This window comes from Lynx rufus, unplaced genomic scaffold (genome assembly GCF_022079265.1).
Source record: "Lynx rufus isolate CCGP_SWC_20201006 ecotype Redwood Valley unplaced genomic scaffold, mLynRuf1.p SCAF_4, whole genome shotgun sequence".
NCBI lineage: Eukaryota > Metazoa > Chordata > Mammalia > Carnivora > Felidae > Lynx > Lynx rufus.
This window is the reverse complement of record NW_025814856.1, coordinates 150,455,981-150,481,135: the sequence shown is the minus strand read 5'-3', so window position 1 is coordinate 150,481,135 and position 25,155 is coordinate 150,455,981. Positions and strand designations below refer to the sequence as shown.

Sequence of the window (25,155 nt, the reverse complement as noted above, 5' to 3'; positions counted from 1 at the left end):
CCATTTTTGTCATTAATTTGATGGCTCTTGGTTTTGAGACAGCAGAAAGAAAAATGCAGAGGCGATACACTGACTAGGACCTGGGTACAAGCTGCTACACAGAAAGTTGTCTGTCTCAGGGACTGAGATAAAAGAACTTTCTCCCCTGGCCCTGGAGAGGTCTTGTTTTGGTTAGGAGAATTTGTTGAAAACTACAGCCGGCTTGGAGAAGCCACTGATTTGATCTTGGTAATAGACACAGAAAGTAACACACATAGACTTATTTTACTGAATTGTAAACCAACGGGGTCAGGAGAGTAAAAATCTACTGAAAGAAGCAGTTACTCATGACTGAGTAAACAAAAATGACCGCCCCTCCCCACCCCCACCCCTCCCCCAGAAGTGCACCCAATTAAACCGTAGTTATTTTCTTATCCTTGGTGGCTTGCTTGATGGCAGCCTGCTCACAAATGATCTCCTTGAGCCGCTGCAGCCTCATGTTCTGGGTGGTCTGGTCTCCCACCCCAGTCTGACTGCGGTGCAGCAAGGTCAGGGCATGGATGTACTCCAGCTCTGTGTACTTCACGCCCTGGTCCACCACCAGGTTCAGGAGCTCGTCGGCCGTGTTGTATAACATCTCGTAATACTGCCTGAGGAAACAAGACAGAATACTGTTCACCATCTCCACTGTCAGCCACTTATGTGGCTTTAGTGGTAGTGAATATGCTGCTTGTAAATACCTTATTCAATAAACATTTATTGATCACTAGGCATTGTTGTTCTAGGCTCTATGAATATAATGGGGAACAAGACAAGCACATTCTCTGTCCTCTTGGACCTCACTGGAGCTTTCTTCTCGAGACCATGTCCAAATGAAGACTCGGGGAGACCTCACATCTTTCAGGGTCTCAGTTCACTCGAGATTTCCCCTAATGTTACACTTACCTGGGAAGATCCAAAGAAAAAGAAGTAGGGGCGGAACCAAGAGGAAGAGAAATAATCATCCGGCAGGCATTGCAAAAACCATTTTTGTCTCATTCAATCCCTCATCCATTCACTCACTCACTCACTGGAGGTTCTGTGCAGTGTATGCTTTTCTCCTCCATAAGGTGGGACAATGATACCTTTTAGAGTTATCAGAAGAATGAATTCATCCATATAAAGCACTTGGAATGGTGTCCAACAAACATACATGCTCCGTAAATATTAGCTATTATTATCAGAGATAATAATAATGTATTAATAAAGTCATGATAGTAATAGAAGTATATAATGATGAGCAAGACCTAGCCTCTTTCCTCAAACAGCTCAGAGATGAGTTGGAAAGATAATGAGAAGTAGAGAGACCATGATTGTGTTTTTGTTGGCAAAGTGAATTTCCACGTAATGTGTCATTTATCCTTCACTACACCTAGGGGGCTATAACTCCCTTTTTTCTGAAAAGGAAACTGAAACATGGTAAAGTGACAGGACTTGTCTAATGTCACAGAGAAGAGAGGGACTGTGGCAGGATATGTACCTGTTTCTGACTCTCAGTCCAACGCTCCTTGTTCACAGAAAAAGACAAGAACAATGTTCCAACTGACAGGAGGGAAGTATAAATGTTATGAATTTATAGCGGAGGAAGGAGAAAGCCCACCATGTGGAGGGGAAGGTGAAGATTCAAGGAAGACTTCGGAAGGCAGGGCTTCCAGGAAAGAAATTCTAGACTAAGGGAAAAGAGAAGAGCAGAAGCAAAGATTCCTCCTGGGAAGAGGACTCTGGTCAGCCTGGGGATGGCAGCTAAAAACCAGAGTTTTGGGAAAAGGCAGTTGAAGCCAGAAGACAGAATATTTGATGATCAGGCTAGTTAAGTTAATAAAGAACCATAGACCTAGTCAGTTCAATAAAGGACCTCCCTCCCTCAGCTCTCAAGGTTCTGTTGGGAGCAGAAGCACCATCCAAGTTGTGCTTCTGGAAGATACATGTGACAACAGTACACAGAATGGTCTGGGAGGGAATTGGTTATAATTCTAGCAACAAGTTGGGGACTTGAGATCCATTTGGCTGCAAGGCCATTAGCCTGGGTGGAGGAGAGAAGAGCACGTGCATCACTGCGAGTCTCCAGTAATGCAGAAGCAGGATGGGGGAGGTGGGAGTCAGGAAAGGGGAAGGCAGCCATTTGCTCTTCTCAACACCAACATTATGCCACCATATTGTTCCTCACCGGGTCTACACAGAGGCTCGGACTTGCACGGCTACTACCAATTACCCAGGAGGTAAAGCTGAGTGCAGGCTCTGAGCCAAGCAATGCTATCACAGCTGGTTAGGCAAAGGACAGAGGAGCCTTCCCAGGCAGTTTACTTCCTTCTTTCTGACCGGAAAGGCAGCTTTGCCTCAATGGAGGGACAGACCATGGCAGAAGGCCCAAGGCAATTCCAGAGATGAAGGGATCTTACAGATCTACCAGGGTCGTTGAATTTGAGTCTTGAGTTTGCTTCTTGTTCACCAAGAACATCTTGATAAAAAGAACATCCTCTGGGAGAAGTAAGCCATCCTTATAGTGAGGAATACATTCTAGGAGCTCATAATTTCAAGAATATTTTATGCATTTTTGCTACAATGGGAATGTGGTCGGTAAGGGTGTCCTTTCACGTGGCTAGCTCCTTTTCCTGCTCTGCTGAACCTCCTTTTCTAATTAACACACTCTTAAAAAAAAAAAAAAGAATACCCTTTTGTGAATATTTCCTAAATAGTGGCGGGTAAGTGCTCGTCTTATATTGGCAGGTTTACGAGTACTCCAGGCAGCAAACGGTTCAACATCCTTGTGTAGAGGGTTAGCCCTCTCTTGGGGCTAATTTTCTGTAAATGATGGTTCACTTTAACCTCCTGGAACCACATAGGTGGAAATCACTGGTCAAAGGTAACCTTGAATGTAGACAGAGGTGCTTCTTTTTTTTTTTTTTTAATTTTTTTTTTTAAGGTTTATTTATTTTGGGGACAGAGAGAGACAGAGCATGAACGGGGGAGGGGCAGAGAGAGAGGGAGACACAGAAACGGAAGCAGGCTCCAGGCTCTGAGCCATCAGCCCAGAGCCCGACGCGGGGTTTGAACTCACGGACTGTGAGATCGTGACCTGAGCTGAAGTCGGACGCCCAACCGACTGAGCCACCCAGGCGCCCCCAGAGGTGCTTCTAATAGGAGAGTCAAATTAACTCTAACCTGCAGACTTCTGGGAGCCCAATATCAGATACAGTCAGGAACTTTTCAGAAGTTTCATGTTCAGCACAAAACCCGTGTGAACCACCCCTACTCCACAATGCACCTATTGTAACTTAAAAAATACTATTTTAATTTTTTTTAACGTTTATTTATTTTTGAGACAGAGAGAGACAGAGCATGAACGGGGGAGGGTCAGAGAGAGGGAGACACAGAATCTGAAACAGGCTCCAGGCTCTGAGGTGTCAGCACAGAGCCCGACGCGGGGCTTGAACCCACGGACCGCAAAATCATGACCTGAGCCGAAGTCGGACGCTTAACCGACTGAGCCACCCAGGCGCCCCTAAAAATACTATTTTAAAGAAAAGCTTGACGCTGTAGGAAGACACATCATATTTTTCCCATGGCTCTGCATGTCCCTTGGCACACCATGGCTTCCTCCCTGACACGAGCCCCTGTTTTGACAAATGAAGCCCTGTATCACCGAATTCGGGTTCCCTTAGATGCACAGATGAGGGAGAGAGCTGTCCATTTAGGGACCTACCTGAGAAGGCATTTTAAAACATGCTCAAGAAAACTTGTTTGAATCTAGACTTACTGAATGGAACGAGAGAGCATTTGGGGCTCAGGATTCTTTCAAAGCCAGAAGAGATTTGGTGGTTGCAGTTCTTAACTGGTGGTTCTCCAACTAGAAAGTGCTTGGGAGCTTATGAAAAGTGCAGATTCTTTAGGACCCACCCCAGCTATTGTGATTCCCAAAGGACTTTGAGCCAGAGTCTCTCTGGTGTGCAAAGAGTTACAGAACCACTGCCGCCCATCTCCTTGAGTCAAGGACCTAAAAACATTAGGGATGGTGATGCTTTTCACTGAGATTAAACCAAAGGAACTGGGTTTCTCTGTATTATGACGTTGATATTTTCATCGCTTATCTTAAGAGGTAACCTTGAGCCCATCTAACCAGATGAAATTGGATTTGTTTTGAAACATCTGATGAAATTTGTTTCCAGAGATACTGGCTGGTTTTCTACAGAGACCACTGTTCCATGCTGGGAGCAAGCAACCAAAGATGCCTGGATTTCTAGTCCTGGATCCTTCAGCGGGATAAGTGATAAAGGGCGTGCCACTTAAGTCCTTAATGTTTCAATATCCTCTGTGCAGTGAAGACCTTTATAAATCCCAGAATGACGTTCTGAAGTGGACTCGAAGACTAAAAGAGTCCTCAAGAGCCTCCGATGAACCGGGCCCCAGAATTGCAAAGCTGAGTTATTAAACAAAATCGACAGGTAACTGATGGTGTTTTTTTCTGTAGTTAGGGAAAAAAAAAATTACCCACCCATAACCACGATGATATATTAGATCATAAAGAAACATAAATATTTAAAGATGGAATGAAATTCATTCATCTTGCAGAACAGCACCCAGTAGCAAAGGCTACATTAAATCAGCATAGCAACAGTTGCAATTGGAGATAGAGAAAGGGTGCTACAAGGTGCCCCAAGGAGAAAACAGGAAAATGCCCCAAACTTTACAATTAGAATGGGCTTCCATGATGAACACCGACATGCTGAAAGGAAATCATGTAACCCAATTGGGATAAATAATTCACCAGCACTTATTGAGGCCCCAGGAAAATGAAAGCTTGATCTTTATCATCAAGCATTACAATAGCAGCCATGGCTTCTGGGCATCACGGTTGTAGTAGGTACGCACTCAGCTGCCAGGATGGGATCAGTGAACACACATCTGATTTAGGCATTTTCTGGCTCATGACTTGTACGGCAAGTCTCTTCATAGCCCATAACATTCGGGGGCCAATTGCTAGACGTGGCCCAAATATCTTATTCTGGGAACTGGAGTTGCATGTCACCCTGATGGATGGAACATTCTATGAGGAGGTGGTTTCCTCCCGTGGTTGGTTTCTCTCTCGCTTTGCTGTGCACCTTTGGGCGGCATTTCCCAAAGTGGCCTGAGTGGAGAGGGAGGCGGGTGGAGGGACAGGAAAGCGGTGGGGTGATGTCACGTAGGCTGGTCTCCTGGACCCAGTCCAGAATAGGACAACATTCATGCTTTGTTCTGGTACAGGCAGATTATTTTCTCGTATCTTCCTCATGTTCCCTTTTTCAATGGGCTGTGCTTGTGTTTTTTTTCTTCTTATTTTAACGGCGTTGAACTGCAACTCTTTCTCCTCATTGATTCCGTGGGCAAATATTTATACAAGTAAGGATAGGAAGGGCATGTTGGTAAGTTGGGCAGATCTTCTTAAAGTTTTATTTAAAAAAATTTTTTTTTTAACGTTTATTTATTTTTGAGACAGAGAGAGACAGAGCATGAACGGGGGAGGGTCAGAGAGAGAGGGAGACACAGAATCTGAAACAGGCTCCAGGCTCTGAGTGGTCAGCACAGAGCCCGAAGCGGGGCTTGAACTCACGAACCGCGAGATCATGACCTGAGCCAAAGTCGGACGCTTAACTAACTGAGCCACCCAGGCGCCCCCTTCTTAAAGTTTTAAAATGAAGTCAATTTCATCTTTCGCTGACTGGGAAATATACATGTCGTCTAGACTATACAGACTAAATACGAAGATTAAGCAGTTAAAAGAGTACTTCTATAATTCTACTATAAAGACATACCCCGTTTGCACATTTCCGTCACATTTTTGTTTTCCATATGTAAGTAATGCTCTACCAGTTTCTCTATTACAGTTGAAATATTTGGGTTGACAGACTATTGGACACTTTGTTTCTAATTTTAAAAACTTTCTTTCCTAGGGCGCCTGGGTGGCTCAGTCAGTTAAGCGTCCAACTTCGGCTCAGGTCATGATCTCAGGGCTTGTGGGGTCAAGTCCCGCGTTGGGCTCTGTGCTGACAGCTGAGCCCGGAGCCTGCTTCGGATTCTCTCTGCCCCACCCCCACTTGTGCTCTGTCTCTTAAAAAGGAATAAACATACAAACGTTAAAAACAACAACAACAACAAAAAAAAAACACCAAAAAAACTTTCTTTCCTGAGGACGGGTTTCCAGAGCAGATTTAGTCAAAGGTAAGTATACTGTTCTGCACTCCAGCAATGCAGCCAAACCGCTTTCTACAAAAACTGCATCAGTTAGCTTCCTACCAACAACCCATGGCAGCACCTACTTCCTCATATGCTTTTAATATTCATGAAGTGAAACCATTTTTCACCTACTTATTGGTTTTTAATGCACATAGGTCTGAACATATGTATAAGCAAACTGTACTGATCTTTTTGTATATTTTGAGTATGAATACTTTTCTTATTCTGAGCTCTTCAGGGGGTACCTGGGTGGCTCAGTCGGCTAAGCATCCGACTTCGGCTCAGGTCATGATCTCACAGTTCATGGGTTCGAGCCCCGTGTCGGGCTCTGTGCTGACGGCTCAGAGCCTGGAGTCTGCTTCGGATTCTGTGTCTCCCTGTCTCTCTGCCCCTCCCTTGCTCACACTGTCTCTCTCTCTCTCTCTCTCTTAAAAATAAATAATCATTAAAAAAAATTTAAAAAAAAAGAGCTCTTCAGAAATTTCTATAAACAAGAAGGAGCATTCTAGTCTCTTAACCCTGGGGGTTCTACCTCCCACTCTTCCATACTCATTGTAAAAGATACCACTGCCTCTCTGAAAGATCTTGCAAACAGTCTCAGCTCTCTTCTGTGTAAACTGAGGAAAGAAAGCCCCAATACAACCAGTCATTCCCACACAGCAACCGCAGGTGGTCGGTCCCCAAAGCCTGGGGGTGGGGGTGGAAAGAAGGTGCTGATTGGGGGCTGCCACAGTCCCCGGGAGACCTCTGCCATCTGCTTCCCTTTATGGGGTGGGGTTCAGAGTCCTAAACCCCTGAAGGAAAACTGCATTTGTCAGGGATACCCAGCTATGTCTCATGCCGGGTGTTAGAATCTGTCCGGACTGAGGTCACATTAATGTCTAGCTTTTAGGTGCACTGGCATATTCAACCCTTTGCAGTAGGAAGTGCAATCATCCACATCGCCCAGATGAGCACACTGAGCTACAGTGAGCATCACTGATTCATCTGTGGCCTCAAAATCAAGGACTCTGAACCCCGTTCGCACTGCAAAGCCACCATAACATGGAAATATTGGAAACTGTAAAAAAGCACTAACTGCAAAGAATACCTGTATAGCAAATTTTAGTCACGATTTAAGTCAGATGAGCTAAATAAAATTCACACACTAACTCAACGCCTCTGCCTTCCGTTGTAACGGGACAAGCCAGTATTGTAGCAATTCAAAAATTCATTTACAAACTATGTAGCTGTTTTTTTTTTTAAAGTTTATTTGTTTTGGGGGCGACAGAGAAAGAAGGAAAAGGGAGAGAGAGAGGGAGAGAGACACAGCATGAGCGGGGGAGGGGCAGAGAGAAGAGAGAATCCCCGAGCAGGCTCTGTGCTGTCAGTGCGGTGCTGGACGCGGGGCTTGATCTCACGGTTTGTGAGATCATAACCTGAGCCAACATGAAGAGTTGGATACTCGACTGACTGAGCCACCCAGGCGATGTAGACATATTTGAATAACAGTGGGTTTGATCTGGGAATTCAGAGCTCTAAAACAAATAATGAAGTCATATTGTCAAGTCGGCATTCAAGAGTTAACAGAAACGAGTTTTGGCTTTTTCACTTTGTCACCTCTCTATTTCTCGCTTTCCCCCCCCTCCCCCCCCCCCCCCCGCCCCCGAGCAGAAAATGGACAAGGTGACCTTTCTTTCCAAAAGTTGGCTGCCCTTCTGACTGGTTACTTCCTGGAGGAAGAGGGATAATTACGTAATTTCATTGTGAAGACTTTCTCCTCTAGTCCTTCCAAAGATAATGATAGTGTTGATGTCAACAAGAGAATTAGGTACTGAAGCTGACTTCTTAAATATTAAGGTTTGAAGGAGGAAGATCTTGCCCGAATAGAACTTAGTATTGCCAGTGGCCTCCCCCAATTCTTTTTAGCCAACAGATGAAGCATTTTGAGAACTTTAATAAAAAAAAAACCCAAAAAACTCAGTAGTAGAGGGGTCACTAAACTGTCGGGGAAAACATTCAACTCCTGTTTTCTCTGTTCACTCAATGGCATACATGGTAATAGGCAGGGAAATGGAAAAAGAGAAAGGAAAGGAAGTGAATAATCCATAAACTGGATAAGCATCCCATAAATAATTAAGAGGTGGTTACAGCAGGAAGACTTAGAGAAGTAAATACTCAAGAGATCAACTAAGCTCAGATTCTGGTTAAGTCTTTCCCTCCCCTCTAACTAGCTGTGTGACCTGGGGCAAATGCTGTTGGCTCTTTGGACCTCTGCTTCCCATAAGAAAAACAAAGAGGTTAGAGCAGACGCTATTGAAGCAGTTTTTGATTTTAAAACCTTTACAGCGCCCTCTGCTCGGTCCTTTAAAATCCTGGGCTTCCATCAGAATTAGCTGATGCTGATTTTCCCTAAACTGCAGCAGGCAAGACGCAGCAGTGACTGATTTGGAAACATCCCGAACAAGCGTAAACTTAGCTCCGATGTGTACTTTCCAGACCAATAATAAAATGGATGGTAATCCTGTGTGTCAGAAGAATAAATTAGTTTATTCAAAAATATAATATAATTGCTCTCATTTGTCTTCCCCTTCAAAGGAGCTTAGAGTTTATTACAGACATGATTGAAAATTCTAATTTGAAATAGGCGAAGTTACTTCCATCTCAGGAATGGGAAAACTCAGGTAGAGAAAAGCTAAATAATTTTTGGGGAGTTAGTGGCAGAATTAGATTTACGTTCGAAAGGGACAGTTTTGTGTGTGTGTGTGTGTGTGTGTGTGTGTGTGTGTGTGTTGACATTTCTTACATCGGATTGTGCACAGGGTTTTGTTCTGATCAGGACATCCCAGGAGAAGTATGGTCTTTAGAAAAGACAGTGTAGAAATTCCCTCAGCTGGTGGCAGTAGAAAATCATTCAGGAGGCAGTGAGACCCTGAGAGTCTGCTGTGCTAAGGTTTGCACTGGCTTCGTTGATCGGTCATCTACCTACATTTTCTTCATATAAAGCGGCACACACATCCCTGCCTTCACCAACAGCGCTACGTGTAAAAGGCAGTTTCCTATCGGCCCGGTTCTCATAACCACCATGCTTCAGTAGCACCGGGGGGTGTCTCTCCGGAGGACATGTGAAAAGCTAAAGTTGGCCGTGTCCCTTCCTTTCAGGAACCTATCCCGATATTCTTGATAGCGGCCGCCAGAGCTGTGCTTTATTTCTCTTCAGAAAATACAACCATTCAAAACAAAGGAATTCCTCTGCGGCCCGTCACTTGACGCGATGACTCTCTCCCAAGCTCGGTTACCGTCGCTGAGACGGGAAGAAAATTTCTTCTTGTTCCCTCAGCTAGAAATTTTGCTCCCCACCTTCAAACACCTTCTGAATTTATAATATCCGTGGCTGAAATTTCCTCCTCTACAACTTAAGGATTCGTATGTCACTCTCTGCTCCATCAGATAATTTTTTAAATTAAGTTTTCTACAGCAGGGCTGGAGGAAGATCAGCATTTTAAATTCAGTACAATTAAAACTGTGTCTCTTTGGTCTGGCACTGCCTTCGGTCAAACCCCATTTGTATGAATAATTATTCAGTCCATTAAGAAGTCTGCTCAACTCCTTCTCCCATTTTGAAGGTTTTAATAAATATTGATCAAGCGCATTTCTGTTTGCACTTGCCAAAGCAATTCTGATGGATTCATCTTCTGATGTTATCAAATAATGAAATATGAAAGAGTGAATAGAATTACCCTCTTGTTCTGTGATTTTTTATTTAGGTCCTTCATTTTACTTTCATAATTGTGTTTGTCTCATGCTCCTGTAAATGCTCTTTTGGTTATCAAAAGGTGAATCCAGGTTAAGGAGAGTTATGCTGTGCTGAATATCACTTTAGAGAGTTTTTTTCAATTTGAAAAAATAATTTATCGAATATCATAGGTTGATAAAAGAAGATAGCATTCTGTACTTTGGTGGCCTCAAAGCTACATACTGTTTACCAATTAGCACAAGGCCCTTATACTGTATATTATTTATACTTCCCAGGTCAGCAGTCTGGGAAACAGCTGCTGACATAGGCAGAATAAAAATAATTTGGAGGCCCTCTGGCTTTTTCAGTTTTAAGCAATTATCAACTTTTCAATAAATAATGCAAAGGATTTCTTCAAAGGAAAATCTAGTATTATTATCCCTAACACTTAGGAAGCTCTCATCACATCTTAAAAGTTAATACAGTCGTGCCCCCTTATCCACGGTTTCGCTTTCTGCGGTAGCAGTTACCCGCGGTCGACCACGGTCCGAAAGCACATGACTCTCCTCTTGATACATTGTCAACAGCAGCCTGACGCTGGGTCACAATGCCTGTGTCATTCACCTCGTTTCATCTCATCACGTAGGCATTTCATCATCTCCCAGCATCACAAGAAGAATGAGTTACAGTACAAGCTATTCTGAGAGAGAGACCACATTCACATAACTTTTATTACAGTGTACTGTTACAATGGTTCTATTTTATTATTAGTTATTGTGGTTAGTTTCTTACTGTGCCTAACTTACAATTAAACTTTGCCATGGGTATTACGTACAGGAAAAAGATAGTATGTATAGGGTAGTGCTATCTGTGGATTCAGGCATCTATGGCGGGGTTTTAGAACGTATTCTTGTGGATAGGGGGGGCAACTGTGTAACAGAGAAAGTTACAGAGGTATAGTCCTTGGCTTCAAGAAGTTTCTTTTATCCACACTGTAAAAAATACAATGCAGGGTGCCTGGGTGGCTCAGTCGGTTAAACGTCCGATTTTGGCTCAGGTTATGGTCTCACGGTCCGTGAGTTCGAGCCCCACAGTGGGCTCTGTGCTGACAGCTCAGAGCCTGGAGCCCGTTTCAGGTCTGTGTCTCCCTCTCTCTCTGCACCTCCCCTGCTCGCTCACTCTCTCTCTCCCTCTCTCAAAAATAAGATAAACAATGAAAATAAAAAAAAAAAAAATCCAGGGTCCCTGGGTGGCTCAGTCGGTTAACATCTGACTTTGGCTCAGGTCATGATCTCAGAGTTTGCAATTTTGAGCCCCATGTTGGGCTCTGTGCTGACAGCTCAGAGCCTGGAGCCTGTTTTGGATTCTGTGTCTCCTCCCCACTCCACCTCCCCACCCCCCCACCCCCGCCCCCCGCCTCTGCCCCTCCCCTGTTCATGCTCTCTCTCTCAAAAAAAAAAAAAAAACAACAAAAAAAAAACCAACCAAACAAACAAAAAAACCCACCAAAACACAGAAACCAATATGGACCCAGATCAAAGGTTTCTAAGACACTAGGTAAATATTTTGTTTTCTTTTTTAAAGTTTATTTGTTTATTTATTTAGTGCGCGCGCGCGCACGCGCGCGAGAGTGTGTGTGTGTGTGTGTGTGTGTATGTGTGTGTGTGTGTGTGTTTGAGGGAGGGAGGGAAGGACAGAGTGAGAGGGAGAGAGAGAATCCCAAGCAGACTCTACACTGTCAGCAGAAAGCCTGACGCGGGACTCAAACCCACAAACTGTGAGATCATGACCTGAGCCAAAATCAAGAGATGGACGCTTAACCGACTAAGCCACCCAGGAGTCCCTAGGCAAATACTTTAAAGTAAAATAAATCTGGACTTGCCAGCTAGCCTGCCCATTCTGCTCCTCTCTCTCGGAATGTGGGAAAGAAGAAAAGAATCGGGGGATCCTAGACAAGGTATAGAAGCCAAGTGACTCCCAGTTAGTGATGAGATGGAGAAGTGAAGGGGTAATGGGTGTTGGGTTTCTGCATCTATAATATGGAGATCCTTCTGTACCTGGAAGCATTTGGGCAGAAAGGTCAGCAGGGATAGGCCTGGATTACAAGACCTCCACGGAAGAACTTGCCATTGGAGTATTAACCAACGAGGCCAAGATAATGGATTCATTCCCGTAGGTGTGTTGCTTCTATTCTTTAGCCATTGACTCCGCCCCTAGCCAGCTACCTCACACGTGTGTTTAGAGAAGGTCTGAGTGAGGTTGAAAGGAGAGTTCGCTGCAAGCCATTATATACAAGAACTGCTACTCAGCCATCAGTTTTCCGAGTTACTCAGACCCTGACTCATGATTTTTTGGTCTTAGTTAGGGACCCTAGTACACTTCTTGATACTGTGATAGGGGATTTCTCTACTTTGCTGAGACAAAAAAACCTGTATCTTTTAGGGCTAAAGGGCCAGAAACAAAAATGAGTTTGGCAGAGGAACAAAAAAATCAGCAGATTATTTGAAAAGCAAGAGCATATGCAAATCAGCAGGTCCCAATGGCAAAGACTCCAGGGCGTATTTACTAAACCCTCAGGTTATTTACAGAAGCAAGAAAACCTAAATAAACCAAAGCTACAAAATGGGCCACCTGAGATTCAAGAACATGTGACTCAGAACTGATGTCAATTAGAAAAATAATAGACTAAATCAGAAAGAGCTAATGGAAATATGTACAATACCCAGCAGCGTTTAATTAAAGACCCAAATACTCTGACAAACTTGATGAATAGCTTTGGGTAGCAATGTGAATTTGGTGGATGAAAAGACCGCTGTGGCTGACATATATTTGGAGGTCAGTGAACCATTTTATACAGTGCCTCTAAAAAAATATAAACTAGCAAAATGAATTTATTTTGAATGGGTATCCCTGATAGGACACAGGCTGAAAAACAAACAAAGGGTAACGATCGAGGCAAATCAACAGATTCAGAGGGAAGGCATCTAGTGAATGCTAAGGATACCGGCTTATAACTGATCTCACTTAATACCTTAATTAATGTGCAAGCACATACACAGTGCCCGCGAAGGGCAAACGTTCCTAAATGGGGAAGGGCCGTGAACAGCAGCAAGGAAAGAGAAATAATGTAAAGGACTCCAGAGAATTCAGAATTATGGGCAGAAAATTAACGAAATGAAGTTCATGGTGGAAAAACCCAAGTGAATGTATCTGGAAGAAATTCTAACCTTCTGGAGTCCACAGTTGGGAGACACCCTGGAATAGCACTGGTAAAAATGGTGTGTGTGTTGGGGTGGGCGGGGGGAGGGTAAGGGCATGGAACCGAAGAATTTTCTTACTTCCTGTTAAGAAAAGAAAAAAAAAAAAAAGGACCAGTTATCGGGCAAGGAGGTGATGATAATCCCTGCGTCTGTTGTATCTCATAGTTCTGTATTGCTTTATACCCTGAGCCAACTGAAAGAAAATCAGAAAAGGGCATCAGATGGGATTAGAGGGACAGACGGTTGGAGGAAAATAGAGTATTGAAAGAAATTCAGTCCAATTTTTGCTCCAATGTCAGCTTATCAATAGGTGATGTTTTCTCTGACCCCTCCTTATCTAGAATGATAACCAGCAAGGCTTGTCCTTTTACTGACCTTCACTTTTCTGTTTAACACTCATCTCCATCCAAACATAAATATATATTAAAAATGTTTTCTGGGGAAAGCTGTATTTTTATATTATACATTTTTTAAAAAGATGAATTTATTTTTGAGAGCGAGCGCAAGTGGGAAAGGCGCAGAGAGAGAGGGGGGACAGAAGATCTGAGGCGGGCTCTGTGCTGACAGCAGCCAGCCCGATGTGGGGCTCAAACCCTTGAGCCGTGACATCATGACGTGAGCCGAAGTCAGACGTTCAACCAACTGAGCCACTCAGGTGCTCCTATTTTATACGTATTTTTAAAATATATGTACATACGAAGTTAGAGACACGGCATCTTATAGTGGTTAAGATCAGGGATTCAGGAACCACGGACCTAGGCTGTAAATCCTAGTTCTGTCTCTCTTACTATTTATATGCTGTTGGGCAATTTATGAATCTCTCTGTGACTTTTCTTTTTTTTAAAAAAATTTTTTTTTCAACGTTTATTTATTTTTGGGACAGAGAGAGACAGAGCATGAACGGGGGAGGGGCAGAGAGAGAGGGAGACACAGAATCGGAAACAGGCTCCAGGCTCCGAGCCATCAGCCCAGAGCCTGACGCGGGGCTCGAACTCACGGACTGTGAGATCGTGACCTGGCTGAAGTCGGACGCTTAACCAACTGCGCCACCCAGGCGCCCCTCTGTGACTTTTCTTCATCTGAGAAAGGAAATAGTAATATGGGCTTGTTACAAGGATCAAATGATGAGCAGTGGCTGGAAGAGAGTAAGTGTCGTGTAAGTACCACGTAAATGTCTGCCGCCCCTCCTAGAACACTGGGGCTGAGGGTGGGGTTGGATTCTGTCCCACTCCTCGTTACCCGGTGGCCTGAGGACGAGACAGCTAGTGGGTGTTAAATGAACGGAAAGGAATGAATGAATGGATGAACGAATGAATGAATGAGAAAGCCAACAGTCAGTAAATCTCATTAAGAGATGGGACACAAAGTAAGAAGCAGCGTGCGATTCTTCGACACTGGGAGGGGAGGGGAGGGGAGGGTGGGTGGGTAAAATAGTTGCTCCCTGCAAAAGGCAGAGGGGTCTTCCACAGCCCTGAGAGGGAGACATGGAGCATCTCGGTGTGGGACAACTGGTGGCAAATGAAAAAGGGGAGGACAGAGGGAAGAGACCCATTTCTGGCTTATGATGCGTCATCCTCCCAACTCTAATTCCAACTGGTGGAATTAGACACAAATCCCACAACTTTTACTGAACGTGCGGGACCTTGGACGTGTCTTAGTTTGTCTGCACTTCAGCTTCTGCATTTAAACACTGGGGGAGACAATATAACATCACAGGTTAAGCTTGAGGATTGAATCAAATGACAGGCTAGGACACCTGCTGTGTAAACCCGGTAACAATACTAGCTGACGTTTATTGAATATTTACTACGTACTCTGTACTGGCCCTGTGTATGTCTTTGGATCTTCATGATTGTACAAGATAGCATGTTCTCCACACTGAAATGCTTTTTTTACTAATCCCTCCCTCATGCCTCAGAAGAGGGATTTCTTTTCTTCTTTTTCTAAGATGAATCCTATGCCTTTGATCCCAACACCTTTAGGACCTTGTTAGGGTTTTGTTTTGTTTTGAACTCCTGCGTCTAGTATCTACCCCTTTCCTTGGTTCTTTCTTGTCTGCCTTCAAACATCCTTATGTTTCTCCCACTTTGGAAAAAAAATAACACATGCAAACAACAAACCCCAAGCCCTTCATGCAATCCTCTGTCTTCTCTTTCTCCGTTTCTTTTCTCCTCTTCGTTGTTAAATTTCTTGAAGGCATCATTTGTATTCACTGTCTCTCCTTCCAAAGCCTCCATTTTGTCTGAAACCACACTTTAAAAAGTCCCCAGTGACATCCTAGTAGATACACAGAATGGCTTTTACTTAGTCTCTTCCCTTGATGGTTTTCCTTTCTGAACTCAACTCTCTTTGAGCCACGTTACCAGGTCCTTTTCCAGCTCCCTCAGATTCTTCCATTTTTTTCTTGGCTCTTCTTCTCTCTGTTCACTGTGGGCACTCCTCCCAGGCAGGCATTGGCCCTTCGGTCATCTCTCTCTGCTTCCAAAAGTTTTACCTCTGCGTGAGATGTTCTTTCTCAAGATCTGGTCTCTCAACAGATCAAAGCTTCATTTTCACGGTTTCCAGACGTTCTACTAGATGCCCTTATCAGGTACCTAACTTCAAAGTGGGCAAAATCTCAAAATATCAGTGTCACTTTTGACTCTTGTGTGATCATCGCCGGGTCTACCACTGTAATATCTTGTACGTTCCCTGCTTATTTCCAGTGACGTGATCGCAAATCCGAGTCTCTTCTCAATAGGTTATAACAACTGTCTCCTGCTGGAGTCTGTCACACTCACTCACTCCTCCCAGACTAATCTTCTCTGGTTCCAACTAGATCAGATTACTGTCGAGGGTAAAAAAACAAAAACAAAAACAAAACCCAAACCAAAAACCTTATGTGTGTTCACTGGTGCCAACAGGATCAAGTCCAAACTTCTAACACTGACATCCAAAGTCTTTTATGTATAGATTTGGTCCCTGTTAAACCTTCTCTCCCATTTCCCCCTCTGTATCAACCTTCTATTTAAGCCAAACTGAGCTGCTCAACATCCCTAGAACATACTTTATACTTTTTGGCACTGGGCTTGTGTATCCAAAGTCTAAATAACCCTCAAGACTGATGAAATCTCAATCCTCTATGAAGCTATCCTCAACAATTTCTCCCTTCTCTGTTACCGCATGGGTCACCCATTTAACATGTGTCATTCAGAGTATAGTATTTGCTTTTAAAAGAGGTTAATAGGGGCGCCTGGGTGGCGCAGTCGGTTAAGCATCCGACTTCAGCCAGGTCACGATCTCGCGGTCCGTGAGTTCGAGCCCCGCGTCAGGCTCTGGGCTGATGGCTCGGAGCCTGGAGCCTGTTTCTGATTCTGTGTCTCCCTCTCTCTCTGCCCCTCCCCCATTCATGCTCTGTCTCTCTCTGTCCCAAAAATAAATAAACGTTGAAAAAAAAATTAAAAAAAAAAAAGAGGTTAATAAGATTCTTTATGAACTGGGGATACCATAAAAAAGGGTACTAGGGTCTTCCATGAGGATACGATAGCACCTCCCACATCGGGTATTAGGAAGATTAAATGAGCTAATACCTGCAAAGTGCTTAAAGCAGCGCCTGACACATAACATATAAGTGTTTGTTTAATAGGCAAAATAAAAGGTATCAAAAAGCATATAGTGCAAAGTCTTTTTCTACTCCTGTCTCCTAGCCACCCGCCATTTCCTTTCCTGGAAACAATTGCTGTTATTAGTTTCCAGGGTATCTTTCCAAACACGTTTTATACACACACAAGCATAGTTGTGTGTGTGTGTATGTGTGTGTGTGTGCACGTGTGCCCATATAGTTAAAGAGAAATGGTGTTTACATGCTCTCCTGCACCTGGCTTCTCCCACTTAACGATATATCTTGGAGATGGTTCCACTTCAGCACATATCGACCTGCCTCATTCTTCTTAATGGCTGCAGAGGATTCAATTGTTTGGATGCACCATAATATGTATTTATTATCTTCTCCCAGAATGCAGGCTTCCTGATGACAAAGACTGTGTCTTATGAGTCTCTGTAGCATCCTCAGTGCTTATATAGTACCTTTCAAAATCATTCTTTGTTTATTTGCTCAACAAACATTTAAGTATCAATTACGCATCAGGTAGTATATAATAGGTACTGGGGCTGCAGAAATGAGTAAAACTCCGCTCTCCGGAGAGGACGGTAGCCATGGGATCATAGCAGTGTGACAGTGGCTATAATAAAGGTACAAATGAGACTTCCTAAGAGCACAGTCGGAGGGACTGTATCCTTCTTAGAGCAGTCCAAGAAGGCTGTTTGGAGGCGACATCGGGGCTGAGCAAACATGACGGAAAGAAAGTATTCCACAAGCGAAGGCGATGGAATGTGGGAACTGGGTAGCAAGGCAGGAGGACTATGATATTTGGGAGGAAGGGGCTACTACAAATGGTTTATTCCTCACTGGAGTGCAAGGCTGTGGTGTGGAGGGAGGGAAGGACAAGAGGTCAGCAAGGTAAGCTGTGGCCAGAACAAAACAGACCCTGTGTGTCATGCCAGAGACCTTGGGCCTTCATGGGCAGGTGGAATAAGGGGATGAAGGTGAGACTGACAGGCCTGTTGACCTTCCATTTTGCCTATGTTGTTAAGATAAAACAATGACCTGTTATTACCAGGATTTAATAAAAGAAGGTATTTTAATACTCAAGTAGAAAGGTAATTATTTCAGAACAAAACATGTTTTCTTCAATAAGAAACTCAGAAACTCACTGGACTGTCATTATTTTTCCAATTTTCCCAAAGATGAGGACAGTTTTGCTTTGGTTTATATTTATACGCCGGCATCTGGGAACCAGCGCTGTGGTTGATGGGAAGGAACGTGAACACAGAGGGTCTGAGAAACAAGTCAGACATGAGGACAACTGGGTTTGAGAAAGACGTCTCTGGCTGCAGGGCGCAGGACAGACACTCTGAGCAGCAAGGGCGCCTTCTGACTGTCGGGTTACCCTGCTTCTCCCTGGTTTGGCTCATTTTCTCCTCGTCAGACCGTATCCATCTTCTAGATGTCCTCACCACGTCCCCAAGCTTGTAGTGAACAAACTCAAGCTCAAAGAGAGAGATGAATGCCAGCACCTCAGGAGAAAAACACATCCTGGCTGTCACCTCTAGTGCCTTCCATTCAGCTCAACGCTGGTGTGGAACTGTTACAACACAGGCAGAAGGACCGAGAAGAGGCAGAGAGGGAAGGGTAGGTGGTAGCAGGGAGAGAAGAAGGCAGAAGGGACACCATTCACCTCACTCCTCCGCTGGGCTGTTGGAAAAATGAGGCAGGGAGGACTAGGGTGTATATAATCAATCACATATAAAATTTTAATTAGGAGTACGACCATCATCTTGTTTAATCTCTTGCCAACCACACACAACAGGCTTGATAACCTTAGCTTGGCAGAAGAGAAAGAGGGAATCCGAGAACAAGGTCACAAGTCTTCATGGACTGATCCTGGATTCCAAGCCTGGTCCGTGGGATTCTCTACTACAGCTACGGGGATTCCCGGAGCACTGGTAACCGAGAGTGTCATACTGCCCAGCAAGAATTTACGCCACATTCTTTGTGTAGAAGCAGGATTTGAGTCTGGGGAAGGTGTGTGGAGGGATAGGAGGTGTAACAGGATAAAATTAACCACAGGGAAATTCATTCTGAGAGTCCGCAGAGAAAATCCGGCATCGAGGGGCAGAATAGTGATTTTTTTTTTTTAAACTGGCCCTTTCCATATAAAAAGACTAACTCGAGACTGTTCAACAATGCCATTCTCCTAAGTCTATAAACAAAGAAAAGGGTGTTTGATGGGGAAAATATATATAGCATTTGCATTCTTTTTGTAGGAGGAAAAAAGTATCAGATTTGAAAAACCTCCCAGTAAGGGCACCTTATGAGTGGAAGGTCTTTGAGCGCGTTTAATACCTCCATTTAAATGCTAATGCTAACCTATAGCTCTGGACCACACAAAAACTAAAGTTTTTCAAAGACCATAAAGTGAATTTAAAATGAAAACTTAATTTCGTGCATAAAAGATTTTTTTTTTTTTTTAATTTCTGCAGAGAAGCGAAGGCATGGAATCGCATGAGAGGAATAGTGTGCCAAGCAGGGTAAAAACCACCTAGACACAGCAGGCCAGTCTAATGGAGAGGGTGGGGGGGGGCTGCCTCTGTCACAAATCGGGGTTTCCCCTCAAAAGACTTCCCGTTGGAGCTCAACGCTGGCCACAAATTGTACCTGATGGAGAGTCCCGTGAGGGGGGAGCGCTGGTGTTTGGAAGGAAAGCTGGAGCCCAAGGCAAGGAGGAGGCCCAAGGCCGGGGGGTCACCTGGACCAGAAAATCAGGAGGACACAGGGCGCACAGCACGGGGCTCCCGGGAGGTTTAGTGTCGCCTCGTTTCCCATGGGAACCAGCAGTAATGAATGCAGTGACCGAGGCCCCGAGTGCCGGGGAAACGTCTGTTGTGAAAATGAGGATGCGGCAGGGGCTACGAGACAGCATGCGATGTGTGGGTGTGCTGGGACTCAGAAAAATAAAACTACACATAATCAGGAAGTACCTGTGGTGGAGGTAATGACTAGGAAGGGGGTGCTCGAACCGCTTCTGGGCTGATTCTAATAGTCTGTATTTTTATCTGGGTGACGGTCATCTGGTTGTAGTCAAGCTACACAGTTAAGATTTGCACTTTACTGGGTGTACATTGTATCTCAATAAAAGCATATTACTTTTCTCCCCCCCGCCCACCTAAAGAAAGAAAAGAAAATGAGAGCAGGCCATAGGCCAGGTGTTGGGGTGGGTAGGTGGATACACGTTTTAATTTTTTAAACAGGTTTATTTATTGAGAGACACAGAGCCAGCACGAGAAGGGGAGGGGCAGAGAGAGAGAGGGAGAGAGAGAACCCCAAGTAGGCTGTGCGCTGACAGTGCAGAGCCTGACTCAGGGCTCGAACCCACCAACCCTGAAATCATGACCTGAGTCGAAACCAAGAGTCGGATGCTTAACTGACTGAGGCGCCCAGGTGCCCCAATTTTAGTTTTAATTTTTGAGAGAGAGCACGAGCGGGGGAGGGGCAGAGAGACACGGGGACAGAGGATCCGAAGCCGGCTGTGCGAGGACAGCAGAGAGCCCAATGCGGGGCTCGAACTCAGGAACCCCAAAATCATGACCTGAGCCGAAGTCGGGCGCTCAACCAACTGAGCTCCCCAGGCTCCCCAGTGGATACGTATTTTTAACTCAGCCCTGCATCCTAACATTAAGACAAATGCTAATTTTGTGAACTTTGAAAACATTACGTGAGCTAAAAAAGCTAGTCACAGAAGACCACACCGTTATGTGAGTCCGTTCAAATGGTATATCCAGAACAGGCAAATCCAGAGACAGAAAGATGAGCGGTTGCCATGGGTGGGGGTGGGGAGACGAGCATCTGATACAGGGTTTCCTTTCTCCGTGAGGAAAATGCTCTCAGATTATCTAGTGATGATGGCTGCACGACCCTATGACCATACCAAAAAACCCAACGAACTGCACACCTTAAAAGGGTTAATGTTTATGGTATATAAATTAGATCTCAAGCTGTTATAAAGTTTTTTTTGAATTTTTTTTTTACATTTATCTATTTTTGAGAGACAGATACAGAGCACAAGTGGGGGAGGGGCAGAGAGAGAAGGAGACACAGAATCCGAAGCAAGCTCCAGGCTCTGAGCTGTCAGCCGAGAGCCTGACGCGGGGCTCGAACGCAAGAGCCGTGAGATCATGACCCGAGCCAAAGTCGGACGCTCAACCGACTGAGCCACCCAGGCGCCCCAGATCTCAAGCTGTTATAAAAATGCTAATTTCATGAACTAGAACCCTGACTTCTTAACTATACAGAAGATGTACACCCACACCCGATTGTGTTGTGAAGATGGGTCCATTAATCAAGACGTTTGCTGCAGTTCAGTGTCCACTTGGGAGATTTGCCGAAGTGTCTCCATAAGCTGACAGACACAGAAACATTTCCACCAGCTCACATTTACATGAACTTCCCCCGAAATGTACTAAAGCCATTTCTCAGGGCTCCAGACTTTTGGAGGTCCTCCCGTGACCCCTCCTCCAAAATCTTTGCACTAAATGCCTTTGAACTCCCTCTGTTCGTGTATGCTACTCTCAAGAAACATTGATGACAACTAATGATGAATAACCCCTACTAGAAAAATAGGTTAGAACTGGGAACAATTTTATGCGCATGATTACAGAGTAACAGAAATATAATTGAGCCAAAGATTCACAATTGATTATATTAATGTTTTATTAAGGGGAACAATTCTTATTTCTTCAACGCTACATGCTAGATGCTTTACAGGTGTATTTGATTTCATCTTCACGACCAAAGTTCACAGAGGCTAAATAAATAGCTAAGGTCACCTGGTTGTTTAACAACAGACCGAATGAATTCTGCCTCTATAATAATACACTTCCCTATCTTACCTACCCCAGATCATTCCAGAAAAATTCTGAATTGGTACATAAGAAAACAGTTTACACCCAGGACCAAGCCTGGGGAGACAAAAATGACTTACTCATAGTGGAAAGATCCACTGAGATCATATTTATGACAGCGCTATGTAAACTGTAAAGTGCCATGCAAATACACATATCCAGCAAAAAATATATTCTTGTTACTCTTATAGCCTGGGTACTGGATGGGGGAAAATGAGAGCTGAGGTGCAGACAACTCCTCGCAGCAGGACTGCTGTGCTCACTTATGCTAAGTTAAAGTGAACGAAAAGACTTCTTGAAGTTATCTGCTCTATATAGTGGCCCTTTCAGGTCTTTATTCACGGGAATGAGACTTTTCAGGGTGGAGTTGAGGCTGCACTAGAGAGGAAGGTGTAGGGCAGGACAGCCTGTGATCCCAGCGGGTACAGGTCTGGGGGAAAAAAAAAACAAACTATGTTGATTCTCAATAGGAAAAGTGGAAAGTTACTCAAAAGATAGCGAAAACAACCTGGAAACCTGAATTCAGTATTTCACAAATACCGAGGAAGGTTGTAGGAAAGAGCAAAAGGGTGTATTCCGTCTCCTTCACATTTGCTGCCTTCAGAATCAGTGTCTCCTAATTTCCAGTGCTTTCAAAAATCTAATGAACTTCCGCAGGGCTTCGTGTGGTCTAGTGAGCTCTATCAGGAAGCAAGAGGTGGCCTCCTGGTTATTCTCCTGTGGCCCTGGGGAAATGCTGCTCTAGTGACGTGAGTATCAGCAGAGGAAAGGAAAGGAGAGAAAGATGGCACAGGCGTTACTTGGGTTTATCCATGAGTCCATAGCGTTATGAGCAAGCCCACTCTGCCTGGACCCCCGAGCCGCTGATCTAGTCACTAGACCGTGCTCCATCATTAATTATCAGGCTGGTGCTACTAACCAAGGTTATCCTAAACACCCTGCCTCAATTTAGTACTACTGTGTTGAGCTGCAGACACTAAGCAGGAGAGCGTGGAAAAGAACGGGGAAGAGGGGCGCCTGGGTGGCTCAACTAGTTGAACATCTAACTCTTGATTTCGGCTCAGGTCATGATCTCATGGCTCGTGAATTTGAGCCCTGTGCTGAGAACACAGAGCCCACTTGGGATTTTGTCTCCCTCTCTTTCTGCCCCTCCCCCGCTCTCTCTGTCTCTAGCTTTCAAAGATAAATAAACATTTAAAAAAAATAATGGGGAAAAACCAAGTAAGCCTTCCATCTGTCCTTTCTACACTGAGCCAGTTTCCTGCCTCCTTTTTCCACATCCTTCTCAACAGTGTAAATTCACAGACATAGGAGAGAACTCACCTGCTGCCCCAAACTTACTGGAGCGTAACAAACCTATTATATAGTTCAAAATCAAAGAACGTGGCCATCTGAGGTCATGCTGGGAGATGTTACACGTTCCTTACAGGCCACAAAGGAACTGCTATGCCTGGAGGGCCCTGATGTACCAGTCCAGGTAGCTGGGGGTGGGGTCCCTCCCGATGCAGGTTTCTGCTTCTGCTGAGAATCTGCTTTACTGGGAAACAGGTCTAGTGTTTTCAAAGAGAAACCTTTCAAGTGCAGTGGTGAAACAAACACTGGTTTGTGACCCAAGTGTTTCTGCAAATGTTTTTCCAGGCTGGGGGTGCACATGTTGACAAATCATTTGGGCAGCAAAACTGCAGTGATGTTTCAGAAATGCTTGCTTGCCGGGAGGAGTCGCAGGGCTATCAAATGCGGTGAAGGTGTCATTAAGAAAATGCCTATGCCTTCTTTCATATTCCATGTGACAGGGTGGACACGATGTGCCACCTCGCGTGCATCTATTCCAGTCCTCGCCCCGCCACTGGCTAACTGGTGATCATGATCACAGCACTGAATGCCACTGTACCTCAGTTTCCGTATCTGGAAACATAAATGGATTAGACCACCAGAGATGACATCTGAAAGCCATCCTGACCCACGAGGGAGACTGACGTGGCAGGAGAGGCAGCATCATCATTATTATTTGCATTTTCCAGGAAAAGGAATTCATGCTTCGGAGAGATGAGCCCCCGGGTCATATAACTAATCAACAGGAGAGTTTTCAATCTGTATCTCCTAAGCCCCAGAGCCTGTAACGTTTCCATCACACCACACAGGCTCTTGACAATGTTTCTGGCTTCCTGGGTGCCTCTGTCCAGAGGCACACAGTATACCCGGTCATAGACAGCCCACATTTGTTATTTGTCCCCTCACTTTCATCTCTTTCCTACCACACGTTGTGTCACTCAGTCTGTGCTGGCAAAAAAATGTGCTTTTGACAAGAGCACTGGGCACCCTGGGAGAGCAGTAGATGCAGCTTTATTTCAGTGCATATTCAATTGAAAGTAATAGCGGCTCCCTTGTAATAAAAAGCTTTATTGTGCTTTGTAATGAAGATACAAAGCACTTAGCAGAAATCACAGTCTTTTAAACTCATCTGCTTTCTACTGTGTATCGTAGAGATGCACATACAAGGGAATTCAAAGGGAATGCTACAAAATGATGTACTCAAAGTAGCCATCCCTCTGAGGGGGGACCTCAGCTTTGTCCAGGCATTACCCCTTGGGTCAGTGCTTCTCATCTTTTGTCTTTTCCTACCGTGTTTACGGCAGGCACTCTCTGATCTTTCTCGACGCTTATTCTGCTCGTGAGGACTGACAGACTTTCCCAAAAGTTCTATTACACAATGATATGATCTCAATCAGGGTATACAAATCCTGTCCTACCTACCTCTAAACACACACACACACACACACACACACACACACACGCACGCACGTGCGCACCGGAATACAAGGCAGCTAGCTCAGTGGGAGGAGAGGAAAATGAGGATTTTCAAGCCTTTAAATAAAGATTATAACTGTTGTTGGACTGTACAAAGATACAGAGTAATTAAAAAGCTCTTCAAAGAATGGAATAAGTACGTTAAATCCAGTTAAATAATTTTTCGGAAACACTGCAAGATGCACTTCTTGTGGGTTCATTCTCTTACAATGAACTGAAGGAAGAATATCTCATTTTCCAAATGGAACTTTATGGAGTCTCAATAAGCCCCCTCAGCACTTATCTAAATCTTTAATTAGTTCTATAATATACTGATGATATCAAGCCTAATTAAATTTATATAGATAAGGCGCAATGAAATTCTAACCAAGTGAGCTGGAAAGCATATATTAAATAGTAAATTTAATGGTTCAAGCTGATAACTACAATTTTATATCAAAAAATTAAATTCAATTTACATGTTGTATTCAAATTGATTTTGAGTGTGCAAATTATTGGAAAAATCTCTTGAATATATCAGTAAAATTGCTAATCCAGTCTGTTTAAATATCAGTTATTAATGTCTGCATTTGCAAATAAGCCACACACATTTGCATTTTTACTGCATATGGTAAAAAATTATCTAAACCTTATGCCATTTTATTA

General features: G+C 44.1%; 1 protein-coding gene across 1 annotated transcript in view; it reads right to left on the bottom strand.

The window, feature by feature from the left end:
- Positions 1–371: 371 nt before the first annotated feature.
- The window catches only part of EXOC4 (exocyst complex component 4), a 756,122-nt gene continuing 731,338 nt past the window's right edge, over positions 372–25,155 (bottom strand). The window contains exon 18 of the mRNA XM_047095756.1: positions 372–629. Coding sequence (XP_046951712.1) covers positions 392–629 — 238 coding nt within the window. The 3' untranslated portion in view covers positions 372–391. The remainder of the gene's footprint in view (positions 630–25,155) is intronic.